Source organism: Panulirus ornatus, chromosome 64 (genome assembly GCF_036320965.1).
Source record: "Panulirus ornatus isolate Po-2019 chromosome 64, ASM3632096v1, whole genome shotgun sequence".
In the NCBI taxonomy this organism is placed as follows: domain Eukaryota; kingdom Metazoa; phylum Arthropoda; class Malacostraca; order Decapoda; family Palinuridae; genus Panulirus; species Panulirus ornatus.
The window spans coordinates 1928033-1951093 of record NC_092287.1 but is presented as its reverse complement, the minus strand read 5'-3'; the positions used below and the strand labels follow the sequence as shown (position 1 = coordinate 1951093).

Genomic DNA, 23061 nt, shown 5'->3' with positions numbered 1-23061 from the left:
ATATATCCTCTTGGTCAATCTTTCCTCACTCATTCTCTCCATGTGCCCAAACCATTTCAAAACACCCTCTTCTGCTCTCTCAACCACGCTCTTTTTATTTCCACACATCTCTCTTACCCTTACGTTACTTACTCGATCAAACCACCTCACACCACACATTGTCCTCAAACATCTCATTTCCAGCACATCCATCCTCCTGCGCACAACTCTATCCATAGCCCATGCCTCGCAACCATACAACATTGCTGGAACCACTATTCCTTCAAACATAGCCATTTTTGCTTTCCGAGATAATGTTCTCGACTTCCACACATTCTTCAAGGCTCCCAGAATTTTCGCCCCCTCCCCCACCCTATGATCCACTTCCGCTTCCATGGTTCCATCCGCTGCCAGATCCACTCCCAGATATCTAAAACACTTTACTTCCTCCAGTTTTTCTCTATTCAAACTTACCTCCCAATTGACTTGACCCTCAACCCTACTGTACCTAATAACCTTGCTCTTATTCACATTTACTCTTAACTTTCTTCTTTCACACACTTTACCAAACTCAGTCACCAGCTTCTGCAGTTTCTCAAATGAATCAGCCACCAGCGCTGTATCATCAGCGAACAACAACTGACTCACTTCCCAAGCTCTCTCATCCCCAACAGACTTCATACTTGCCCCTCTTTCCAAAACTCTTGCATTCACCTCCCTAACAACCCCATCCATAAACAAATTAAACAACCATGGAGACATCACACACCCCTGCCGCAAACCTACATTCACTGAGAACCAATCACTTTCCTCTCTTCCTACACGTACACATGCCTTACATCCTCGATTAAAACTTTTCACTGCTTCTAACAACTTGCCTCCTACACCATATATTCTTAATACCTTCCACAGAGCATCTCTATCAATTCTATCATATGCCTTCTCCAGATCCATAAATGCTACATACAAATCCATTTGCTTTTCTAAGTATTTCTCACATACATTCTTCAAAGCAAACACCTGATCCACACATCCTCTACCACTTCTGAAACTACACTGCTCTTCCCCAATCTGATGCTTTGTACATGCCTTCATCCTCTCAATCAATACCCTCCCATATAATTTACCAGGAATACTCAACAAACTTATACCTCTGTAATTTGAGCACTCACTCTTATCCCCTTTGCCTTTGTACAATGGCACTATGCACGCATTCCGCCAATCCTCAGGCACCTCACCATGAGTCATACATACATTAAATAACCTTACCAACCAGTCAATAATACAGTCACCCCCTTTTTTAATAAATTCCACTGCAATACCATTCAAACCTGCTGCCTTGCCAGCTTTCATCTTCCGCAAAGCTTTCACTACCTCTTCTCTGTTTACGAAATCATTTTCCCTAACCCTCTCACTTTGCACACCACCTCGACCAAAACACCCTATATCTGCCACTCTATCATCAAACACATTCAACAAACCTTCAAAATACTCACTCCATCTCCTTCTCACATCACCACTACTTGTTATCACCTCCCCATTTGCGCCCTTCACTAAAGTTCCCATTTGCTCCCTTGTCTTACGCACTTTATTTACCTCCTCCCAGAACATCTTTTTATTCTCCCTAAAATTTAATGATACTCTCTCACTCCAACTCTCAGTTGCCCTCTTTTTTACCTCTTGCAGCAATTCTGCTGTGATGGCAGTGGTTTTGTAGCAATGGTATTACCTCTATAGGACTTGCCTTTGTGAAAATGATAAGAGTTTCTGAAAGATACTGATTAGTTTTAAGGCGATAATGATAATACTGTGATCGCAGTGACTGCAGGAACTTCTTGACAACACTTATACAATCAGTGTGATGGACATGACTTTTTAGGGATTAATGGTGTCTTTGCACAGTAAGCAGTGCCTTTGTAAGTACTGGTAATTTCTTCAGCAGTAGTAAAAGTGAATAACCATTGTTGTAGCATCACTACTCAATGTAAAACAACCACGCTAGTGGCTAATCTAAATTTGTAAACCTGCATGCACTCTTTTTGTTAAAAAATTTAGTTTTATACCCAATCCAATCACCTAAGGGTTAACTATTTGTGATAAGATTAACAAGATGGCGTGAAAAGGCAAAGGAAGAAGCTACATTAAACACTTACAAATTGAATTAAGCAACAGAAGAAGCTGGAGGAAAAGAAAGTTACCAGTTGTTGCCCTTGGTGCTGGCTTGGATCTCATGAATGATATTCTGAACGACATCCAAGCTAGTTGACTGGCCACCTAAATCTGTGTAGGAAACAGGGAAGTCTTGAGAGCCAATTATTATAAAAATACAAACCTTGTTATCAATGCCAACAGCAGCATGCTACAAAGGAAGCATCTGCAGAGGAATGAGATCGAGTAAAACATGAGTCTTACCTTTTACAATAAAATATTTCCAAAAATTGCAACTTCTTTTCATCTTGTTAACAATGCTGTAAGACATTTCAATATAAGACATTTCTTCCCAAATATTTTGAACAACATTGATGGCTTTCAATCATTAACACTAAGGAGAGAGTCATATCCACAAGTCATGAGGAATAATGCAAAACTCAACGAGATTCAAATAAAAGAAAAGAAGTCTACAAATAAAATAAGTTATTCATCGGTTACTTACCAGAAGTGTGAATCAAGTCCACATTGAGGGTTTTATCAATGGCATCCCGAATTAGACTGCCATGGGTACTAAGTCCCAGGTGCTCCAGCATATCGCATGCAGCATTCAACATCGCTACTGGATTTGCTATGTTGCGACCTGCCACTGAAAACCCAGTGTTGCGTGTTCCTGGTTCAAATACAGCAAACTGGAAATTGAAGATAATTAGCATAAATGGATATGCATGCTAATCAAAGCAAATGAGTGAAATATATATTTTTGCAATATATTAATGATGTAAGGAGGAGAATGATGACCACATATGGGAGTAATCAAGAGGGGATGGTGACCTATGAACTATTACAATATACAGAGAAAACATCGTTAATCTTTTACATTTATTTGTAAAATCTAAAGAAGTAAGCAATATTGGGAACAAATAAGCTTCCTTTTTCATTACTGTGTACATTAGAAAAAACTGTAAGGAACGGAGTGAATTGGGATAATGTGGTATACCAGGGTAAATGTGTTGTCAATGGACTGAACCAGGGCATGTGAAACATCTGGGGTAAACCATAGAAAGGTCTGTGGTTTCGGTGTATTACACATAACAGCTAGAGACCGAGTGTGAATGAATGTAGCCTTTTTTGTCTGTTTTCCTGGTGACACCTCACTGAAGCAGGGGGCAGCGATGCTGTTTCTTTTGTGGGTGTGTGCAAGTGAAGGGGGGAGATGAAAGCAAGCATGAAAATGTGCATGTGTATAAATGTATATGTCTATGTGTGTGTGTATATATACGTACGTATATGTTGATATGTAATGTGTGTATATGTGAATGTATGGGTGTCTATGTATATATATATATATATATATATATATACATGTACAGAGGCATGTACAGAGCATCAGATTGGGGAAGAGCAGTGTGGTTTCAGAAGTGGTAGAGGATGTGTGGATCAGGTGTTTGCTTTGAAGAATGTATGTGAGAAATACTTAGAAAAGCAAATGGATTTGTATGTAGCATTTATGGATCTGGAGAAGGCATATGATAGAGTTGATAGAGATGCTCTGTGGAAGGTATTAAGAATATATGGTGTGGAAGGAAAGTTGTTAGAAGCAGTGAAAAGTTTTTATCGAGGATGTAAGGCATGTGTATGTGTAGGAAGAGAGGAAAGTGATTGGTTCTCAGTGAATGTAGGTTTGCGGCAGGGGTGTGTGATGTCTCCATGGTTGTTTAATTTGTTTATGGATGGGGTTGTTAGGGAGGTAAATGCAAGAGTTTTGGAAAGAGGGGCAAGTATGAAGTCTGTTGGGGATGAGAGAGCTTGGGAAGTGAGTCAGTTGTTGTTCGCTGATGATACAGCGCTGGTGGCTGATTCATGTGAGAAACTGCAGAAGCTGGTGACTGAGTTTGGTAAAGTGTGTGGAAGAAGAAAGTTAAGAGTAAATGTGAATAAGAGCAAGGTTATTAGGTACAGTAGGGTTGAGGGTCAAGTCAATTGGGAGGTGAGTTTGAATGGAGAAAAACTGGAGGAAGTGAAGTGTTTTAGATATCTGGGAGTGGATCTGGCAGCGGATGGAACCATGGAAGCGGAAGTGGATCATAGGGTGGGGGAGGGGGCAAAAATTCTGGGGGCCTTGAAGAATGTGTGGAAGTCGAGAACATTATCTCGGAAAGCAAAAATGGGTATGTTTGAAGGAATAGTGGTTCCAACAATGTTGTATGGTTGCGAGGCGTGGGCTATGGATAGAGTTGTGCGCAGGAGGATGGATGTGCTGGAAATGAGATGTTTGAGGACAATGTGTGGTGTGAGGTGGTTTGATCGAGTGAGTAACGTCAGGGTAAGAGAGATGTGTGGAAATAAAAAGAGCGTGGTTGAGAGAGCAGAAGAGGGTGTTTTGAAGTGGTTTGGGCACATGGAGAGGATGAGTGAGGAAAGATTGACCAAGAGGATATATGTGTCGGAGGTGGAGGGAGCAAGGAGAAGAGGGAGACCAAATTGGAGGTGGAAAGATGGAGTGAAAAAGATTTTGTGTGATCGGGGCCTGAACATGCAGGAGGGTGAAAGGAGGGCAAGGAATAGAGTGAATTGGAGCGATGTGGTATACCGGGGTTGACGTGCTGTCAGTGGATTGAATCAAGGCATGTGAAGCGTCTGGGGTAAACCATGGAAAGCTGTGTAGGTATGTATATTTGCGTGTGTGGACGTATGTATATACATGTGTATGGGGGGGGGGTTGGGCCATTTCTTTCGTCTGTTTCCTTGCGCTACCTCGCAAACGCGGAAGACAGCGACAAAGTATATATGTGTATATGTGTATATATGTATAGGTACGTATATGTGCATGTGTGGGTGTGTATGTATATACATGTGTATGTGGGTGGGTTGGGCCGTTCTTTCATCAGTTTCCTTGCGCTACCATGCTAACGCGAGAGACAGCGACAAAGTATAATAATAATAAAAATATAATGTGTATATGAGTAGATGGGCCATTCTTAGTCTGTTTCCTGGCACTACCTCGCTGATGTGAGAAACAGTGATCAGGTATAATAAAAATATATATATTGCAAGTGGTCACACTGGTGCATGTGATCTAGTATATGCAAAAAAAAATACAGGATAGAAGGTGTACCTTAGTGAAGTGCATTTAAAGAGGAGCAAGGATAAACCAAAAAAAAATGAGGCAAGAAGAAAGCACATCAAGGCTTACTCCTCATATCGTGATCACGGTGTTTGGATGATAAGTTTCATAAATGATAGAGACAGGAGGCTTTTCTTGGTAAATCTTTTCTTTCTTTTTTTTTTTCACACTATTCGCCATTTCCCACGTTAGCGAGGTAGCGTTAAGAACAGAGAACTGGGCCATTGAGGGAATATCCTCACCTGGCCCCCTTCTCTGTTCCTTCTTTTGGAAAATTAAAAAAAATTGAGAGGGGAGGATTTCCAGCCCCCCCGCTCCCTCCCCTTTTAGTCGCCTTCTACGACATGCAGGGAATACGTGGGAAGTATTCTTTCTCCCCTATCCCCAGGGATATATCTATCATATCTATGGGAATGAATAAAGGCAGACAGTATGTATTATGTACATGTGTATATATGTATATGTCTGTGTGTGTATATGTATACGCTGAGATGTATCGGTATGTATATTTGCGTGTGTGGACGTGTATGTATATAAATGTGTATGTGAGAGGGTTGGCCCATTCTTTAGTCTGTTTCCTTGTGCTACCTCACTAACGCGGGAGACAGTGACAAAGCAAAATAAATAATAAGATAAATAATATCTATTTATTACCATTTACATAATGAGGATAGAGTGAACTCACATGTTCCCCATAATTGCGTCCAGATAGTAATCCTGCTCCACCCACCAGTCCACACACCACATTTGACACTATATTACCATACAGGTTGGGCATCACCATCACATCAAACTGTTGAGGCTTGGCTACCAGCTGCATGCAGGTATTGTCAACAATCATATCAGTGAACTCAATCTCTGGGTATTCTTCTGCTATCTTCCGGCAAGTCTCTAGAAACAGTCCATCAGTTATCTTCCTGGGAAGGAAATAACACAATAAAGTAACTGTACCTTAATTTTGTAGCTATTAGCTGCTTGATGCATGCAAATAAATATCTACATATACTTTTTTAGGTGAATGTATTGACTACTGCTATTGAATTTTCAACACTCAAAATGTAGAGGGACTGTTAATAACCAGAATGTCTATGAATCTGGGAAAGATTCTAAATAAACACAGTGCTTTCAACATAAAAAACAACAATCATTTATTAAGTTAAGAGAAGGCTATCTTATCTGCCAAATGAATAATAAAATGCTATGAAACCTGTCTTATGTGCTCTGATTAATTATTTACATGACATACCCTTTTTAGCAATGCGTATACCATTTAGAAATAAATTGCCTGAACATATGTATGCGATTTGTTCCTAGATTCAGTCAATCAATTCAGCTGACAACAGATTACTGTACACAATACACCAATTAAGGGTTGGGCTTACTCTAAAATACCACTCATCATCCTCTATAATGAACACATGCTCAACTACAAATGGAATGGGTGGGATGGAAACTATGTATCATAACAATTATTCCGTTTCAAAACATATTAGCCTCTCTGAGCGAAACTAATTTTTTGTACTGACAGCAGTACAGGTGCATGAGAACAGTGACTTCAAGAAGGAACAACTACTGACAAGTCTGAGGTGAGTCTTAACAGTTTCTACAGACCACATGACAAGGAATACAACACTACTTGAGCCATTCTTGTGTCATCTGATGAATGAATAAACGTGCAATCTTTTAATTTGCCAAAATGTTTTCTAGGACTCTACAAGCAACTATAAGCGGTGACATACAGTACTCATTTCCAGAGTAAAGTATTTGTTGATTTACAAACCACTTTTATAAAGTCATGGATACGTTTTGATGAGCCTGAAATACATACAAAATTGAAAAGCACTCAAAAAATATACTATCATGGTTTGTAGATGATAAATTTACCAGCTTACAAACCAAGAATAATCCTGATCTCTCTTCCTGGGGTTAATAAGTACCATAACTTCACTTCAAGACACATACTCAGTGCTATATTTGGCAAAAATTTTGACCTTCATAAGTGCCCTCTTCTGTTTTTAGTGGGCTAATGTTGCTTGTGGCCTGATTAGAATTAATTTTGCAAATAAAAAGAATATTTTAGTTTTTCTATACCTCCCTAACGGCCCAGTATTCTTCTTTTCCTAACTTTTCCAAAATACAGTAATTTGAGATTAAGGCTGATGTGCTCCAATTCTTTTAAATGACTTGCTTTCCTGTGCTGAGTGAGCTGTGACTATTGCAAAAGGTCTGCAAGTAATTTCTGCCTCTCATTAATAAAGTGCCTGAAAGTATAATGTATTTGAGTTGTTATATATCAATTCCACCTCCTGTAAATAAAGTACCCATAGGTATAATGTATTTGAGATGTTTTGTCACATAAGAAATATACATTCACTGTGAATGTCAAATTCTGCATATTATTCTTCATTATGTTGTTCCACTATCTACTTAGAAAGACCTTGTCACAAAGTCTAAATAATTCTATTTTGAGAAAATCTTCAACTACAATAGTTTCAGTAAAAAGAGTGTGGTTGAGAGAGCAGAAGAGGGTGTATTGAAATGGTTTGGTCACATGGAGAGAATGAGTGAGGAAAGATTGACAAAGAGGATATAAGTGTCAGAAGTGGAAGGAACAAGAAGTGGGAGACCAAACTGGAGGTGGAAGGATGGAGTGAAAAAGATTTTGAGCGATCAGGGCCTGAACACACAGTAGGGTGAAAGGCGTGCAAGGAATAGAGTGAATTGGAACGATGTGGTATACCAGAGTCGACATGCTGTCAATGGATTAAACCAGGGCATGTGAAGCGTCTTGGGTAAACCATGGAAGGTTTTGTGGGGCCTTGATGTGGAAAGGGAGCTGTGATTTTGGTGCATTACACATAACAGATAGAGACTGAGTGTGAATGAATGTGGCCTTTGTTGTATTTTCCTGGCACTACCTCGCACACGCGCAGGGGTAGGGGGGTGCCATTTCATGTGTGGCGGGATGGCGATGGGAATGGATGAAGGCAGCATGTGTGAATATGTACATGTGTATAAATGTACATGTCTGTGTATGTATATGTATGTATATGTTGAAATGTATTGGTATGCATATGTGCATGTGTGGGCTTTTATGTATATACATGTGTATGTGGGTGGGTTGGACCATTCTTTCGTCTGTTTCCTTACACAACCTCGCTAACATGGGAGACAGCAACAAAGTATAATAAATAATAATATACTATTTCCTAACCATTTTCAACTTATCCAAGACAAAGATTATACTTGAAACTGGATTTCCGAGATTCTAGTGGTCTTGCATCTAGCAGCTTAAAGACTGGTGTAATACTGAAATCAAAGTCAATGATACTGATAATCAAAACATCCACCACACTATTTGAAGAAGTCAGTGGTTCATACATTATATATGGAATCCTTCATATAAAAACAAACCTTTTCAAATGCCATTCCTATGGTCTCAACATGTAATAAGGAATGCAAAAGTTACTATTATTTCTTTACCTATTTTTTCTTCATTGAAGGCTTGTCTATCCCTTGTGATACCATGTTCAAATGTTAATAGTTTCTACCCAAACTATCCTCTTAATCAATCTTTCTCAAATACATGTATCTAATTTCATTTGCATTCAATATCCAAAATCTTGGGAATATTTTTTGCATGATCTAAAATACATTAAATTCTAGAAAATGTGCTATAACAAAATAAAATTGAAACGACAACATGAACTATAGTCCCTGATACTTGCACTGAATCAAGGAAATGGAAAACTTACATAATATTTGCTTTGTGAACTGCTGTGACCTTCCTACGACCATTCCTGAGAGCATATTCAAAACCATATCGTGCAAGTCGTTCTGAACCCTTCCTCGTAATAATTTTCAAGCTTTCGATGACACCTTGCACATTCTGCAAACATAATCTGTTATTTATTCTTACCCCTTGACACCCAAATGATGGTGTTCCACATCAAAACAATGTGTGTGTGTGTGTGTGTGTGTGGCTGTGTAATTATGTTATCAATCACCTATCAAGGCAGCAGAGGATGGGCACTCTACACTCATGGGATCCTACCTGTTAAATTATCTTTAGTACATCTTTTTATATTTCTGTATATTGTCTGCATTTAGTTTCATCATTTCACTTATTTCATTCAACCACAAATCTGACATAACATATATATTTAATTACACCTTTTCTAAGAGGTTACAACTCCAGGCTGAGGAAATAAGTTACCTGAAGGAATAAAGCTAAAAATGAGGGGGGTGTATTAGAGATTTGGTATGGCACGGAATGCAAATGATATGAATTGTGGTGTGGTAGAGTGGGTGAAATGTAATACTTTTGGGTAGTATGGCCATGTGGAGAGAATGCAGTCAGGGAGTTTACAAGGAGACTATGAATGGTGGGCAGACTAAAAGTCTCTGACATCTAAACCATCTATCCTCTACTTATGACCATCTGTACATGCGACTGAAAAAAACATAAATTAAAAAATACATGTAAACATAAAAATCAAGCTTGGTTGTACGTCCACCAGTGTCAACTGCTGCATGTGTATGACTGACTTTCAGACGATATCCCAGCATTGTGTACATCACAGCAATAACAGCACCTCTCTCAGTTCTCATTCTCTGTTAACATTCAGCAAGCATGTGTTATTCCATTGAATCTAACAAATTTTTGTGCTGGATTAAACCATTTTTCTATTAAACCTCAAAGACGATGAGCAAGAGGAAAAAACCATTACACGTTGATAGATCTGGCAAGAAACTGAGGAAGATGCTTGATTTGGAATTGAAGACGAAAGTAATCACTCAATATGAAGAAGGAAAAAAGTTAATGTGATTGTATGTGATCTAAAGTTGTCCCATTCGACGGTCTCCACAATTCTAAAGGATAAAGAAAAAATACAAGAAGCAGTGAAAGGTTCGGTAAGTATGAAGTCTTTGATAATAACAAACCAACGACAAAGGCCCATCCACAAAATGAAAAAGTTGTTGATGCTCTGGATGGAAGGTCAAATACAAAAATATGTACCACTAAGCTTCAGGGAAAGGCTTTTTTAAACTTTGATAGAGACAGCAGACAAGGATTACATCAAGAACTTCACAGCAAGTTATGGTTGGTTCAACAGATTTTAAAGGATATAGGCTGCATGACATTCGAGTCACAGGTGAAGCTGCAAGTGCTGACAACGTAGCTGTGGAAAAGGTAAAAAATAAACAAAAGAATTTTTTTCTAATAACCATACAGTGATCTTTCATAAAACTGGTTAAACAAAAATGAGATGATCATGATAGAACTTGCATAATGTAAAAAATAAAAACAATGAAATATGAACTCAAGAATCTTAAATAAATGGTAAAAAGAATTTACAAAATCATACAATGAAGCTGGTTAATAAAAAATGAGATAATCATGACATGATAAAAATTGAGTAGGATAAAAGAATTCTGTACAGGTATACAAATTCTACATGCCATGCTGACATTTATCTGACTTACATCCATTTCAAGACCTAACTGGTCTGTCAGAACAGAACTTGGACATATGCTGGGGATAGATAGTAAGTATTTCAACTCTCATACTTAAGGTACCATCTGTACCACCTTTATCAAGACCTGTTCTAACTAGATCCATATGCTTCTCTAAAGATTGCACTAAACTTGAGATGCATATTGTATCTTAGGTCTTGCATAAACACAGGCAGATATGTCGGAAGTCAATGGAACTGAACAAACTATAGAATTTGTCTGGGTTATATGCAATTATCCTTCCTATGGAGCTTTCCGATTCTTAAATGATACTGTATGTAATATTTGTAAATATCTATTACAGAAAACATTACCATGCTTACTCAAAAATTTTCTTTGTCTTTTCGAGCAAGTGTAAAGATGCATGGCTAGTGGATGGACACTCGTACAAAATAATTAAGTACAAAATAATGGCAAAAACCATATCAATTTAAGAAATAACTGAGAAAAGCATGATGCAAAACTACCTCAAGTTCAGACTAGTGAAAACTCCTGCACCATTCTAGTGGGAATCATAAATACTCAGATAATTAGATTTTACGTTTTTTGATCATGGTTATTCGGACTATAGATCTACCTGCAGTCTGTTGAACACAAATTTATACAGCTTTATTCCTACTAGATCAGTAATTTCTAGCCACTATTTTATTTAATCTCATCAGTAATATGTACTTCCTTTAAATGAATTTCATCAACCATGTATATACCGGTAACCAATTATGGAGCTTATCCACGCCCCTATATAAACTAATGCAATCCTGGTTATTCCTAACTTCTCTCATGACTTCAGCATCATCCATACAAACAAGTTCAAGAATGAATCCAATCCCTCCGGTTAACCATTAACACTGATCAAGAATAACAAATGCTCTAGGACAGCCCTGTAGAGTGCCACTGGTAACACTCTGAAAAGGCTCCTCTATTCCTTTGTACTCTTTCACTCATATAGTTAGTTTGTGATCTGCAAAAGGAACCTCTCTCTTATACTTCCTGAAATACAAATTCTTTAATATGCTCTTGTGTGGGATGGTATCAAATACTACACAGTAGTCTGAGAACAGACAATCCACCCATCCATTTGCCTAAAAAAACTCACTCTTATCAAAGATATCTAAAAAAACTATGCGTGACCTGTTTCCTCTGAAATCATGTTACCTCTTCTTAAGATTCAGTAGTTTCTCCTTTGCAAATAATCATCCACATGATTTCTCATTGAGTAACCATACTATGCCTGCAAGTAATTACACTGTAAGCAAACAGTCACCATTTGCAAGGATGTATCATTGTCAGTGAATGGAAAGAAATATGGCCTCATCAAAGACCTTCTCGCTACAAAGGAGTCCATCATTTTCCTACTTCTGCATGGAGTGCAGCTTCGACACTGCAAAACCCCCACAAAAGGTGTCCTGGGGTTGTATTACATAATAACAATACAAAGGATGATGTGCTATTAAATGAAGTGAATCATGGCATATGAAGCATTTGGGGCAAACCACAGAAAGGTCTGTGGGAAGGATTTTGATAGGGGGCTCTGGTTTTGATGCATTACACATGACAGGTAGAGGGTGGATGAGATTGAATGAGGCCATTTCTTCATCTGTTCCAGGAACTACTTTGCTAAAGTGAGATATGGCAAACATGTATGAAAAAAAAAAAATAATTGACAATTGTTGGCAAAACTAGTATTTGCTAAGAATATGTCCTGGTAACATGAGGTGGATTTATGATTTGGAGGGGATCTGTATGAAATGAAAGAAAAAATAATATTGTGGCTTCAGATTACATTTTCCAATGTTTCACACGTCAAACTTGTTAGCAATACAGGTATATATATTTTTTTTTATTATACTTTGTCACTGTCTCCCGCGTTTGCGAGGTAGCGCAAGGAAACAGACGAAAGAAATGGCCCAACCCCCCCCATACACATGTATATACATACGTCCACACACGCAAATATACATACCTACACAGCTTTCCATGGTTTACCCCAGACGCTTCACATGCCCTGCTTCAATCCACTGACAGCACGTCAACCCCGGTATACCACATCGCTCCAATTCACTCTATTCCTTGCCCTCCTTTCACCCTCCTGCATGCTCAGGCCCCGATCACACAAAATCTTTTTCACTCCATCTTTCCACCTCCAATTTGGTCTCCCTCTTCTTGTTCCCTCCACCTCCGACACATATATCCTCTTGGTCAATCTTTCCTCACTCATCCTCTCCATGTGCCCAAACCACTTCAAAACACCCTCTTCTGCTCTCTCAACCACGCTCTTTTTATTTCCACACATCTCTCTTACCCTTACGTTACTCACTCGATCAAACCACCTCACACCACACATTGTCCTCAAACATCTCATTTCCAGCACATCCATCCTCCTGCGCACAACTCTATCCATAGCCCACGCCTCGCAACCATACAACATTGTTGGAACCACTATTCCTTCAAACATACCCATTTTTGCTTTCCGAGATAATGTTCTCGACTTCCACACATTCTTCAAGGCCCCCAGGATTTTCGCCCCCTCCCCCACCCTATGATCCACTTCCGCTTCCATGGTTCCATCCGCTGCCAGATCCACTCCCAGATATCTAAAACACTTCACTTCCTCCAGTTTTTCTCCATTCAAACTCACCTCCCAATTGACTTGACCCTCAACCCTACTGTACCTTATAACCTTGCTCTTATTCACATTTACTCTTAACTTTCTTCTTCCACACACTTTTCCAAACTCAGTCACCAGCTTCTGCAGTTTCTCACATGAATCAGCCACCAGCGCTGTATCATCAGCGAACAACAACTGACTCACTTCCCAAGCTCTCTCATCCCCAACAGACTTCATACTTGCCCCTCTTTCCAAAACTCTTGCATTCACCTCCCTAACAACCCCATCCATAAACAAATTAAACAACCATGGAGACATCACACACCCCTGCCGCAAACCTACATTCACTGAGAACCAATCACTTTCCTCTCTTCCTACACGTACACATGCCTTACATCCTCGATAGAAACTTTTCACTGCTTCTAACAACTTTCCTCCCACACCATATATTCTTAATACCTTCCACAGAGCATCTCTATCAACTCTATCATATGCCTTCTCCAGATCCATAAATGCTACATACAAATCCATTTGCTTTTCTAAGTATTTCTCACATACATTCTTCAAAGCAAACACCTGATCCACACATCATCTACCACTTCTGAAACCACACTGCTCTTCCCCAATCTGATGCTCTGTACATGCCTTCACCCTCTCAATCAATACCCTCCCATATAATTTACCAGGAATACTCAACAAACTTATACCTCTGTAATTTGAGCACTCACTCTTATCCCCTTTGCCTTTGTACAATGGCACTATGCACGCATTCCGCCAATCCTCAGGCACCTCACCATGAGTCATACATACATTAAATAACCTTACCAGCCAGTCAACAATACAGTCACCCCCTTTTTTAATAAATTCCACTGCAATACCATCCAAACCTGCTGCCTTGCCGGCTTTCATCTTCCGCAAAGCTTTCACTACCTCTTCTCTGTTTACCAAATCATTTTCCCTAACCCTCTCACTTTGCACACCACCTCAACCAAAACACCCTATATCTGCCACTCTATCATCAAACACATTCAACAAACCTTCAAAATACTCACTCCATCTCCTTCTCACATCCAGCAATACAGGTATGTGCTAAAAATATATCCTGGTAACAAACATGAGAAACTGCAGAAGCTGGTGACTGAGTTTGGTAAAGTGTGTAAAAGAAGAAAGCTGAGAGTAAATGTGAATAAGAGCAAGGTTATTAGGTACAGTAGGGTGAGGGATAAGTCAATTGGAAGGTAAGTTTGTATGGAGAAAAACTGGAGGAAGTGAAGTGTTTTAGATATCTGGGAGTGGATTTGGCAGTGGATGGAACCATGGAAATGGAAGTGAGTCATAGGGTGGGGGAGAGGGTGAAAGTTCTGGAAGCATTGAAAAATGTGAGGAAGACGAGAACATTATCTCAGAAAGCAAAAATGGGTATGTTTGAAGGAATAGTGGTTCCAACAATATCATATGGTTGTGAGGCATGGGCTATATAGATAGAGTTGTGTGGAGGAGGGTGGATGTGCTGGAAATGAGATGTTTGAGGACAATATGTGGTGTGAGGTAGTTTGAACGAGTAAGTAATGAAAGGGTAAGAGAGATGTGTGGTAATAAAAAGAGTGTGGTTGTGAGAGCTGAAGAGGGTATTTTGAAATGGTTTGGTCACATGGAGAGAATGAGTGAGGAAAGATTGACAAAGAGGATATGTGTGTCAGAGGTGGAGGAAACGAGGAGAAGTGGGAGACCAAATTGGAGGTGGAAAGATGGAGTGAAAAAGATTTTGAGTGATCGGGGCCTGAACATGCAGGAGGGTGAAAGGCGTGCAAGGAATAAAGTGAATTGCAATGATGTGGTATACTGGGGTTGATGTGCTATCAACGGATTGAACCAGGGCATGTGGAGCGTCTAGGGTAAACCATGGAAAGTTTTGTGGGGGCCTGGATGTGGAAAGGGAGCTGTGGTTTCAGTGTATTATACATAACAGATAGAGACTGAGTGTGAACGAATGTGGTCTTTGTTGTCTTTTCCTAACGCTACCTTGCGTGCATGTGGGGGGAGGGGTTGTCATTTCATGTGTGGCGGGGTGGCGACAGGAATGAATAAAGGCAGCAAGTATGAATTACGTATATGAGTATATATGTGTATGTCTGTGTACGTACATATATGTATACATTGAAATGTATAGGTATGTATATGTGCGTGTGTGGACATGTATGTATATACATGTGTGTGTGGGTGGGTTGGGCCATTCTTTAGTCTGTTTCCTTGTGCTACCTCGCTAACGCGGGAGACAGCGACAAAGTATAATACAAGTATAATAAAAACAAACATGAAGTGGATTTATGATTTGGAAGGGACCTATCATCACAAATAGAAAATACGATTACATCAAGCAGAAGATAGCTTCAGAAAACTATAAAACACAACATTAATCCTTGAACCATACTTTTTGCTAACTTAACCAAGCCAAACCTAACAAACCTTAACCCTGACCCAAACCAACTCATGACCATAAATAACCAGAAAGATAGAGTTCTGATATCATAATGTTAACCAGTCTAAATAAAATAGGTAAATTATCTTTTGGCATTTGTTACAGCAACTCAACAGACTGATATGAATTGGCAAGGCTATTAAAAAAGAAAAAATAATACAATGCTGTATAAAGTAATATAAGGGTCATTTCTAATAAGCACAATATATGGCCTTACCTCATGTTCCAACATAGAGTACTCTCCTTCAGTGTTCTCACGGATTATGATAATATCCACATCAGAGTGTCGAGAACGTACAGCTGGGTAGGATTTACAGTGTAAAACATTTGCGAAAAGGTCCAGTTCTGTGCGAAGTCTAGCATTACGAGAGCTAACGGAAATATCCCCATACTTGCTCTCAATGCTGCCTGGTTGGGGAAAAGAAAAACCAGAACACTAAACACTATTTTTCTCCACGTGGACACATGCAGAGAACGAATGAGGAAAGGTTAACAAAGAGGAAGTGTCCAAAATGGAGGAAACAAGAAGGGGAAGGCCAAATTGAAGATGGAAGGATGGAGTGAAATAGACTTTAAGTGATCAGGGCCTGAACATGTAGGAGAGTCAAAGGCGTGCTCCAGATGGAGTAAATTTGAACAATTTTGGATACAGAGGTCAACATGCTGTCGGTGGACTGAACCTGGGCAGGTGAAGCGGCTAGGGTAAACCAAGGTCAGTGGGGCATTACACTTGACTGCTAGACACTGGATGTGAGTGAACATGGCCTTTCTTCATCTGTTCTTAACGCTACCTCACTAATGCGAGAAATGGTGATGGAGTATGGAAAAAAAAAAGTATCAAGTTTCACTAATACCTATAAACCTCTACTTATCCTATATCTATCAGAGACAGTTCCATTCTCCTTTCTCTCTAACTAACACTCAGTGTTTCTTTATGCACCCCTCCCTATACTCCCTTCCATTAATATTTGACAGTTCTTTGGCATCACCTCCATGCATTTATAAAGTACAAGAGACTTCTTCAGGCTGACCCCTCCATCTCCCTTATATATGAGAGGTGTTACTTTGTCAAATGCCCAAGCAAAATATAAAAAAGTAACCATTCACATTCCTTGCATTAAAATTTCATATGTTACAGTAATGAGCTAATAAATAGATTTGCATATTTTTCTTGGTAAAAATCAATTTTGGCCATTTACATAACTCTTTGATCATTTGCTCTCTAGTATGTGTTCTTTCATCACTCTTTACAGACTTTTCTTACAAGTAAAGCTGTACTGCTGGCCTGTACTGCTACATATTATATCATCCTTTGTGTACTGTTACATGGCACATTTTGTGAATATCTGCTATTTTGTTTTTGTTTCATCAATAACATCACTTGTTTTGCTACTATAGCTGGGATTCTATCTCGTCCCAAAGGAGAGTTTTCTCTAAGCTTATTAACTGTAATGATGACCTAAATTATCTCCTGATACCTATCTTCTTTATTGTACTGTTATCATGTTGGTTGAACAGTTTATCAACTAAAGAGTCCTAAAAAAAAAAGAAAGAAAAAAAAAATCCCCCAACATATTTCAAAGGCAATACATGGCAGACTATTGTGGGTACAAGCATACGACACTCTCAGGGTGACATTATCATACATCTGGTTGCTGAGACTAGTGCTCCTAATGGTATGAGCACCAGCAACCTGCCTTAGTGTGTCTATAGCTATAATGAGGGAAGGATGTTCTTTCTTTACTCTTCGAGGCTGCCACTTCATTCTCAGAATTTCAATTCTGGATACTGTACTTCTTCCATTTGTGCTCTTACTTTTCTAATGGGAAAGCCTGAATTCTTACCTGGAAGCAAGAAAATGTAGGTACAAGTGAGATTTCAAAGTGCACTGGGCACTAAGAATGCATGATCAGATGTCTGCTCCCTGTACTACCTCATCAGTACCACACCTCATTCAGATCAAGGCCCTATGGACTCAAAAGATGGACCTAAAATACTTTAGTAACCTTGCCAATTCAATGCCCAAACATCTGTAGATGGTACTCAAGGCCAAAAGAGAGATGACATAGTACTAAAATGTAAGTGTGACATTGCCTTTGAAAATGTATGGGAAGGTGGACAAGGTTTTTTTGCAGACTTCGTAGTTTCTCCATGCACTTTGATATGCATTATGATTTGCGTTGTTCATTTCACATTCTGTGCATGGTATTTCTTGTACATATCTTTGACTAGAGAAGAATAGAAGCAAACTAACCTTTTAACGCAACTCCATTCCTCTTAATGCAAATCAAAGCATTTTCAAATTCTTCTTCAGATGAGTCCTTTGTGATCTGAATCTCTTCAAAGTCAACAGGAACACCAGCATATCTGAAAATTTCAGTAAGAAATTATACAAATTCTCTTTCATAAATACTATTTGAACTCTGAGGTACTAACATGTTTATCTGGTAAAATCTAAAAGAAAAAGAAATTTCTGAAATATCAGTGCTGACTAATGTGATGCAAATTTATTACTAGTGCAGCAAAATTAATCAATTCTTACCTGAAGATATTTTTCACATAGCCCATCATTTCTGGCCCAATACCATCTCCAGGGAGCATTGTGACGGTGAAACGTCCACCATACTGAGCAACTGGAAAGGGCTTTGACTGTTTCAAAAAAGAAATACATAAATGATGTATTAGACACATGTAAAACCTCTCAATACACAATAAGAATTTCTTACCATTATATAACCCTAAAAACCTGTTTATGGGGCTCCTGCAGCTTTGTGACAGCACTATATAGGAGCAGGGTAAGGTTGGCCTCTTTGAGGCAAGAAGGTCCTCAATGAGGCCATAATCTTTTCCATCCACAGATAATGATATAGCCCCAAGGCATTACTACCTGTACCCAAAGTCCACTGACATCTAAAGTGGGGATAAAAATCAAACCAGTACAACAAGCCCTCTATTACTTCAAACAAAGAAATTCTGTGCATGTTGCTAATTTGAAAGGGGTGGTGAAGGAAGATGCCTATTTGAAGGTGAAACTAAGTTTAAAGATTTACCCTTAGGTAGAATAATGATAAGAAATTACATGACAAACAAAAGAATATAAATAACTGTGAAAATGCTGTTGCGTTCAATACCATGTGCATAAAAGGAAATCTATTTCCTGCACTTGCTTATATGTATATCATTACTATATCATGAAATAAAATACTTACAGCTGTGAAGGTTCTTCGCTGACATACATTTGGCACCTGAAATAGGAAGTAAATTAATCTATGTCATGTATTTATCACTAAACTAATAAAAGACAAAACAATTTCTTGATCTTATGAGACCCCCAAGTTAGCATTTTCTGTAGTACTTTAATTTTAGTATATGGAAAATGTGAAAAAGCTAACTTTATATTTTACATATAAAAAAAAATGCATGTACTCCTGTTAAGTTGTGGCATACCATAAAAAGTCCACATCTGCTAATGTTTTCATGAATACACAACCTTGAAACCAGTTTTGCGATGAGGATTTAGTGGTAGGTAGTTAGTTATGGGTACTCATAACTTTGCTAATAAAATTTTGGCCTTAAAACTGTCTTACCTTTGCACAGTTTTACCAAATTACTCTTCAGGGGTGATCAATACACTATGAAAAATATCTCAATTCATCAGACCACCAACCATCTCCAACTTAATTCTCTTATGAAGAGAACAATATAGGAGACTTTTCTTTAGCAGAATTCCTAAAGAGATAATCATCCAAAGTTTCTTAACTTTTCCATAAAAAAAAGTTATAACCTTTTGTTATCAATCTCAATAAAAGTTATAACCTTTTGTTATCAATCTCAATAAAGTTTAAACAATATGAACTACTGTTTACAATCTATACAAAACCTTCCACTAAACACTGGAAAATATAACACTTTGAAGTTCCATTGAATTTGACTTATAATATGGAAGCATGCACAAATTGCATAACTGCCATCAAATGTCAACGAACAGATGACAGACCAAGTATCCATTCTAGTCATCTCTCAACTCCCCCACAAGAAGCTACTCCATATGTGATCCCCAGCTGCATACCATTATAATACTGGTATATTTCTATTATACATCTCAAGTACTAGATAATGCAAAGTGAGGTTTTCACAAATTTGGTTGATTTTCTACAACTGTCTTACCTAGCATTACACTGGTCCCACACATTCCCTGATACACAGTAAATAAACAATTATTACCTTAATTCAATAAAACAGAAGAAAACATCACTGAAAATCATGCTCTACAAGTTCTAATACATTCCCTAAACACTACACTTAACACTGTGAAACAAAATCATCAAATTTCCATGGCTAATTCTGATGCATGATTAAGTAATTTACCTAAATCACTCCCATTAATTCTATACAGAAACTTTAACCAAGTGCCTACAACGTCAACTCTGCAAACATAATAAGTGTACCAGAAACTGTAACAAATCTAATGATATAAATTTTCATCATTACTAATGATGATTCTGTGGAACTTGTATAGCAATAGATCCTAATGGTTATCTAATGCTATCGAGCATGAAAGTAGTGACTAAAAACTTAAAAACTATTTGCAAGAAATTATTGTATATATTTTGCATTCCTTCAAATTGTGATACATATAAAGCAAATTTAACCTATCTTTCAAACAGTCAGACAAATGAACTTTCTCAAGCCTGACTCAACACGATAAATGTCGAGTTTTGATCATCATTGCTATTAGCTTCAAATATCTAAAAATCTTGTTCTGCAATTATAATGCAGTGTTCAAAAACTACAATGATAGTTTTTGAGAATGAATTTTAGCATTACATCTTATCAAACAATACAAAATAAGGCAACTGAAGTGATGGTTATGTATAGTGTGGAGTAATGGGAACATGTGAGGCTAATGTTAAAAATATGGAATACACTCGTGAAAAACAAGGGGAACCCATTAAAACATAACCTAATTCCCAAAACAATGGTAAAAATACACTAATAATATTGGTCAAAATACACTAATAATATGTTAGTCTACTGTTGGGCATCACATCTGGTCCCTGTGTTGTAGGTTTCTTGTCATCTGTTGCTATTTGCATGAGTCTTAACTGCTCGGGTGGCTTGGTGAAGTTATCCATGATGTTACCTACATTTCCATTACTCATCTCCACATTTTTTTGGGGTATATTAACATCACATTATTTTATATTTCTCAATAAAATATAATGGATAAATTTATGCAACGCAACTTCCACCATATCTTATAATTCTACCCCAGCACTGCTGAATATAAAACGGACAATACACATATGTAAGACATATAAACCCAAGTTTCTCCCAAAAAATACCAGAATATAAATGGCCAAAGCATTAACTGGTCCCTCCCGGCCATGACCATTGATGGTTTAGTTTCTTTCCCTGAGATGGTTTAGCTACAAGGATACCCTAGCTTAAGTGACAGCCTGGGATGTGTCTACCATTTACAAATTACATTTTCTTCTTAATATGTATCTACGTATCTGACGGTCTTAGCAATCTGGTCACTCCTACCTCTCGCCGACAACTTCTATTTACCCAGCAGACGACACACATCTTTCTCCTATTACACAAGAAGTATTACAAAGAATGAATTGTAAGAACACACAAACAAATCTACATGAAATAAGGTTGCTTATGAACGGCATTACCTGGGTTACAGCCCTCGTCCCTTGCAGAATGGGGCTGATTTTAGAGAACAGGTTCACAGTCGTTCTTACAGTAGCCATTGGTGTTTTGCTTATCGTATGGCACCCGTTTTCTTACGTTAAATTTATTGTCATAGAAAATAAAAGCCTTTGTAAGGGGGTCTTAGAAACTAACCGTTCTCAACGTAATTTGCCACTTTATTACGGAAAATTACGTTTACTTATTTTCTTTACGTGAGATATTGCGAATAATGTTGAGAATGTCATGTGTAATGCACCAAAACTACAGCTACCTATCCACACCCAGTCCCTACAGACCTTTCTATGGCTTAACCCGGACGTTTCACATGCCTTGGTTCAGTCCGTTGACAGCACGTCGATTCCGGTATACCACATCGTTGCAATTCACTCTATTCCTTTCACGCCTCTCATCCTCCTGCATGTTGAGGCCCTAATCGCTCAAAATCTTTTTCACTCCATCCCTCCACCTACAATTTGGTCTCGTGCTTCGTGTTCCCTCTATCTCTCACACATACATCCTTTGTCAACCTTTCCTCACTCATTCACTCTATATGTCGAAATCATTTCAACACACCCTCTTCTGCTCTCTTAATCATTTACTGTTTATTACTGCACATATCTTTCATTACTATCTCTCCGATGCCTGTTCCTTTCAGGAACTCCCTCAAGAGGGTGGCCACAGCAATAGTATCAATAACTAGTGAACTCCAGTGATGCTCCTTCGCCTTTATTGCTTCACCCTTAACAGACCACTGCCAGAGAGCCAGTCTAGTGCAGTGTTGTTTGCAGAGGTTCCTACATACTACTTGTACCTGATAACCCTACCTAAATTTCATACCTACAACTTTCGTCTATTGCTCCTACTGTTTTGTCAAAAAGCATCACTAACACTCCTGATATCTTGGCAGGTAGTACTGGTAACATACTTCCCTGGTCGTTGAGTGCCTACCAACTACTACCTATTCATTACTGAGTCGATCAAACCACACCACAAATTGTCCTTAACATTTCACTTCCAACACAACAATCCTCCACCACACAAGCTTATCTATAGCCAATGCCTCACAACCTTATAATATTGTTGAAACTACTATTCCTTCAAACGTACCCATTTTGCTTTCTGAGATAATGTTCTCTCTTTCCAAACGTTCTCCATCCCTCCAAGAACCTTTGCTCCCTCATCCACTCCATGACTCACTTCCACTTTTGTGGTTCCATTGGCTAAGTCCTCTCCCAGATATCAAAAACAACACTTCCTCCAATTCTTCTCCATTCAAATTCACACCCCAACTATCTTGTCCCTCAACCCTTCTAACCTTAATAACCTTGCTTTTACTTGCATTTACTCTCAACTTTTTCCTTTCACAAGCATCATTGGAAGAAGATAGAAAGGTACAATTTGGTACTTTTGGCAAATGGTAGTTTGTATCTTAATGAAGGTTTCTAACCTTGTCTCTGGATTTGTTGGGAAGAAAAACAGTTGAGGATGAATGTTAGGTGC

General features: G+C 38.5%; 1 protein-coding gene across 1 annotated transcript; it reads right to left on the bottom strand.

The window, feature by feature from the left end:
• Positions 1–2068: 2068 nt before the first annotated feature.
• Positions 2069–21659, bottom strand: LOC139746228 (isocitrate dehydrogenase [NAD] subunit gamma, mitochondrial-like). Its single transcript, XM_071657205.1, has 9 exons — positions 21543–21659; positions 19068–19103; positions 18401–18507; positions 18113–18225; positions 16076–16266; positions 9010–9143; positions 5940–6171; positions 2633–2819; positions 2069–2259 (listed from the first exon to the last, which is right to left on the bottom strand). The coding sequence occupies exons 1-9, from the start codon at positions 21618–21620 to the stop codon at positions 2174–2176; spliced, it is 1164 nt and encodes a 387-aa protein (XP_071513306.1). The 5' UTR covers positions 21621–21659; the 3' UTR covers positions 2069–2173.
• Positions 21660–23061: the final 1402 nt, after the last annotated feature.

Excerpts from the sequence above, each read along its gene's own strand:
- LOC139746228 (XM_071657205.1), bottom strand. The coding sequence starts at position 21,620 with ATGGCTACTGTAAGAACGACTGTGAACCTGTTCTCTAAAATCAGCCCC. Across the intron at positions 19,104-21,542 it reads GGACGAGGGCTGTAACCCAG|GTGCCAAATGTATGTCAGCG; the intron begins GTAATGCCGTTC and ends TTCCTATTTCAG. Across the intron at positions 18,226-18,400 it reads TATGTGAAAAATATCTTCAG|ATATGCTGGTGTTCCTGTTG; the intron begins GTAAGAATTGAT and ends TGAAATTTTCAG.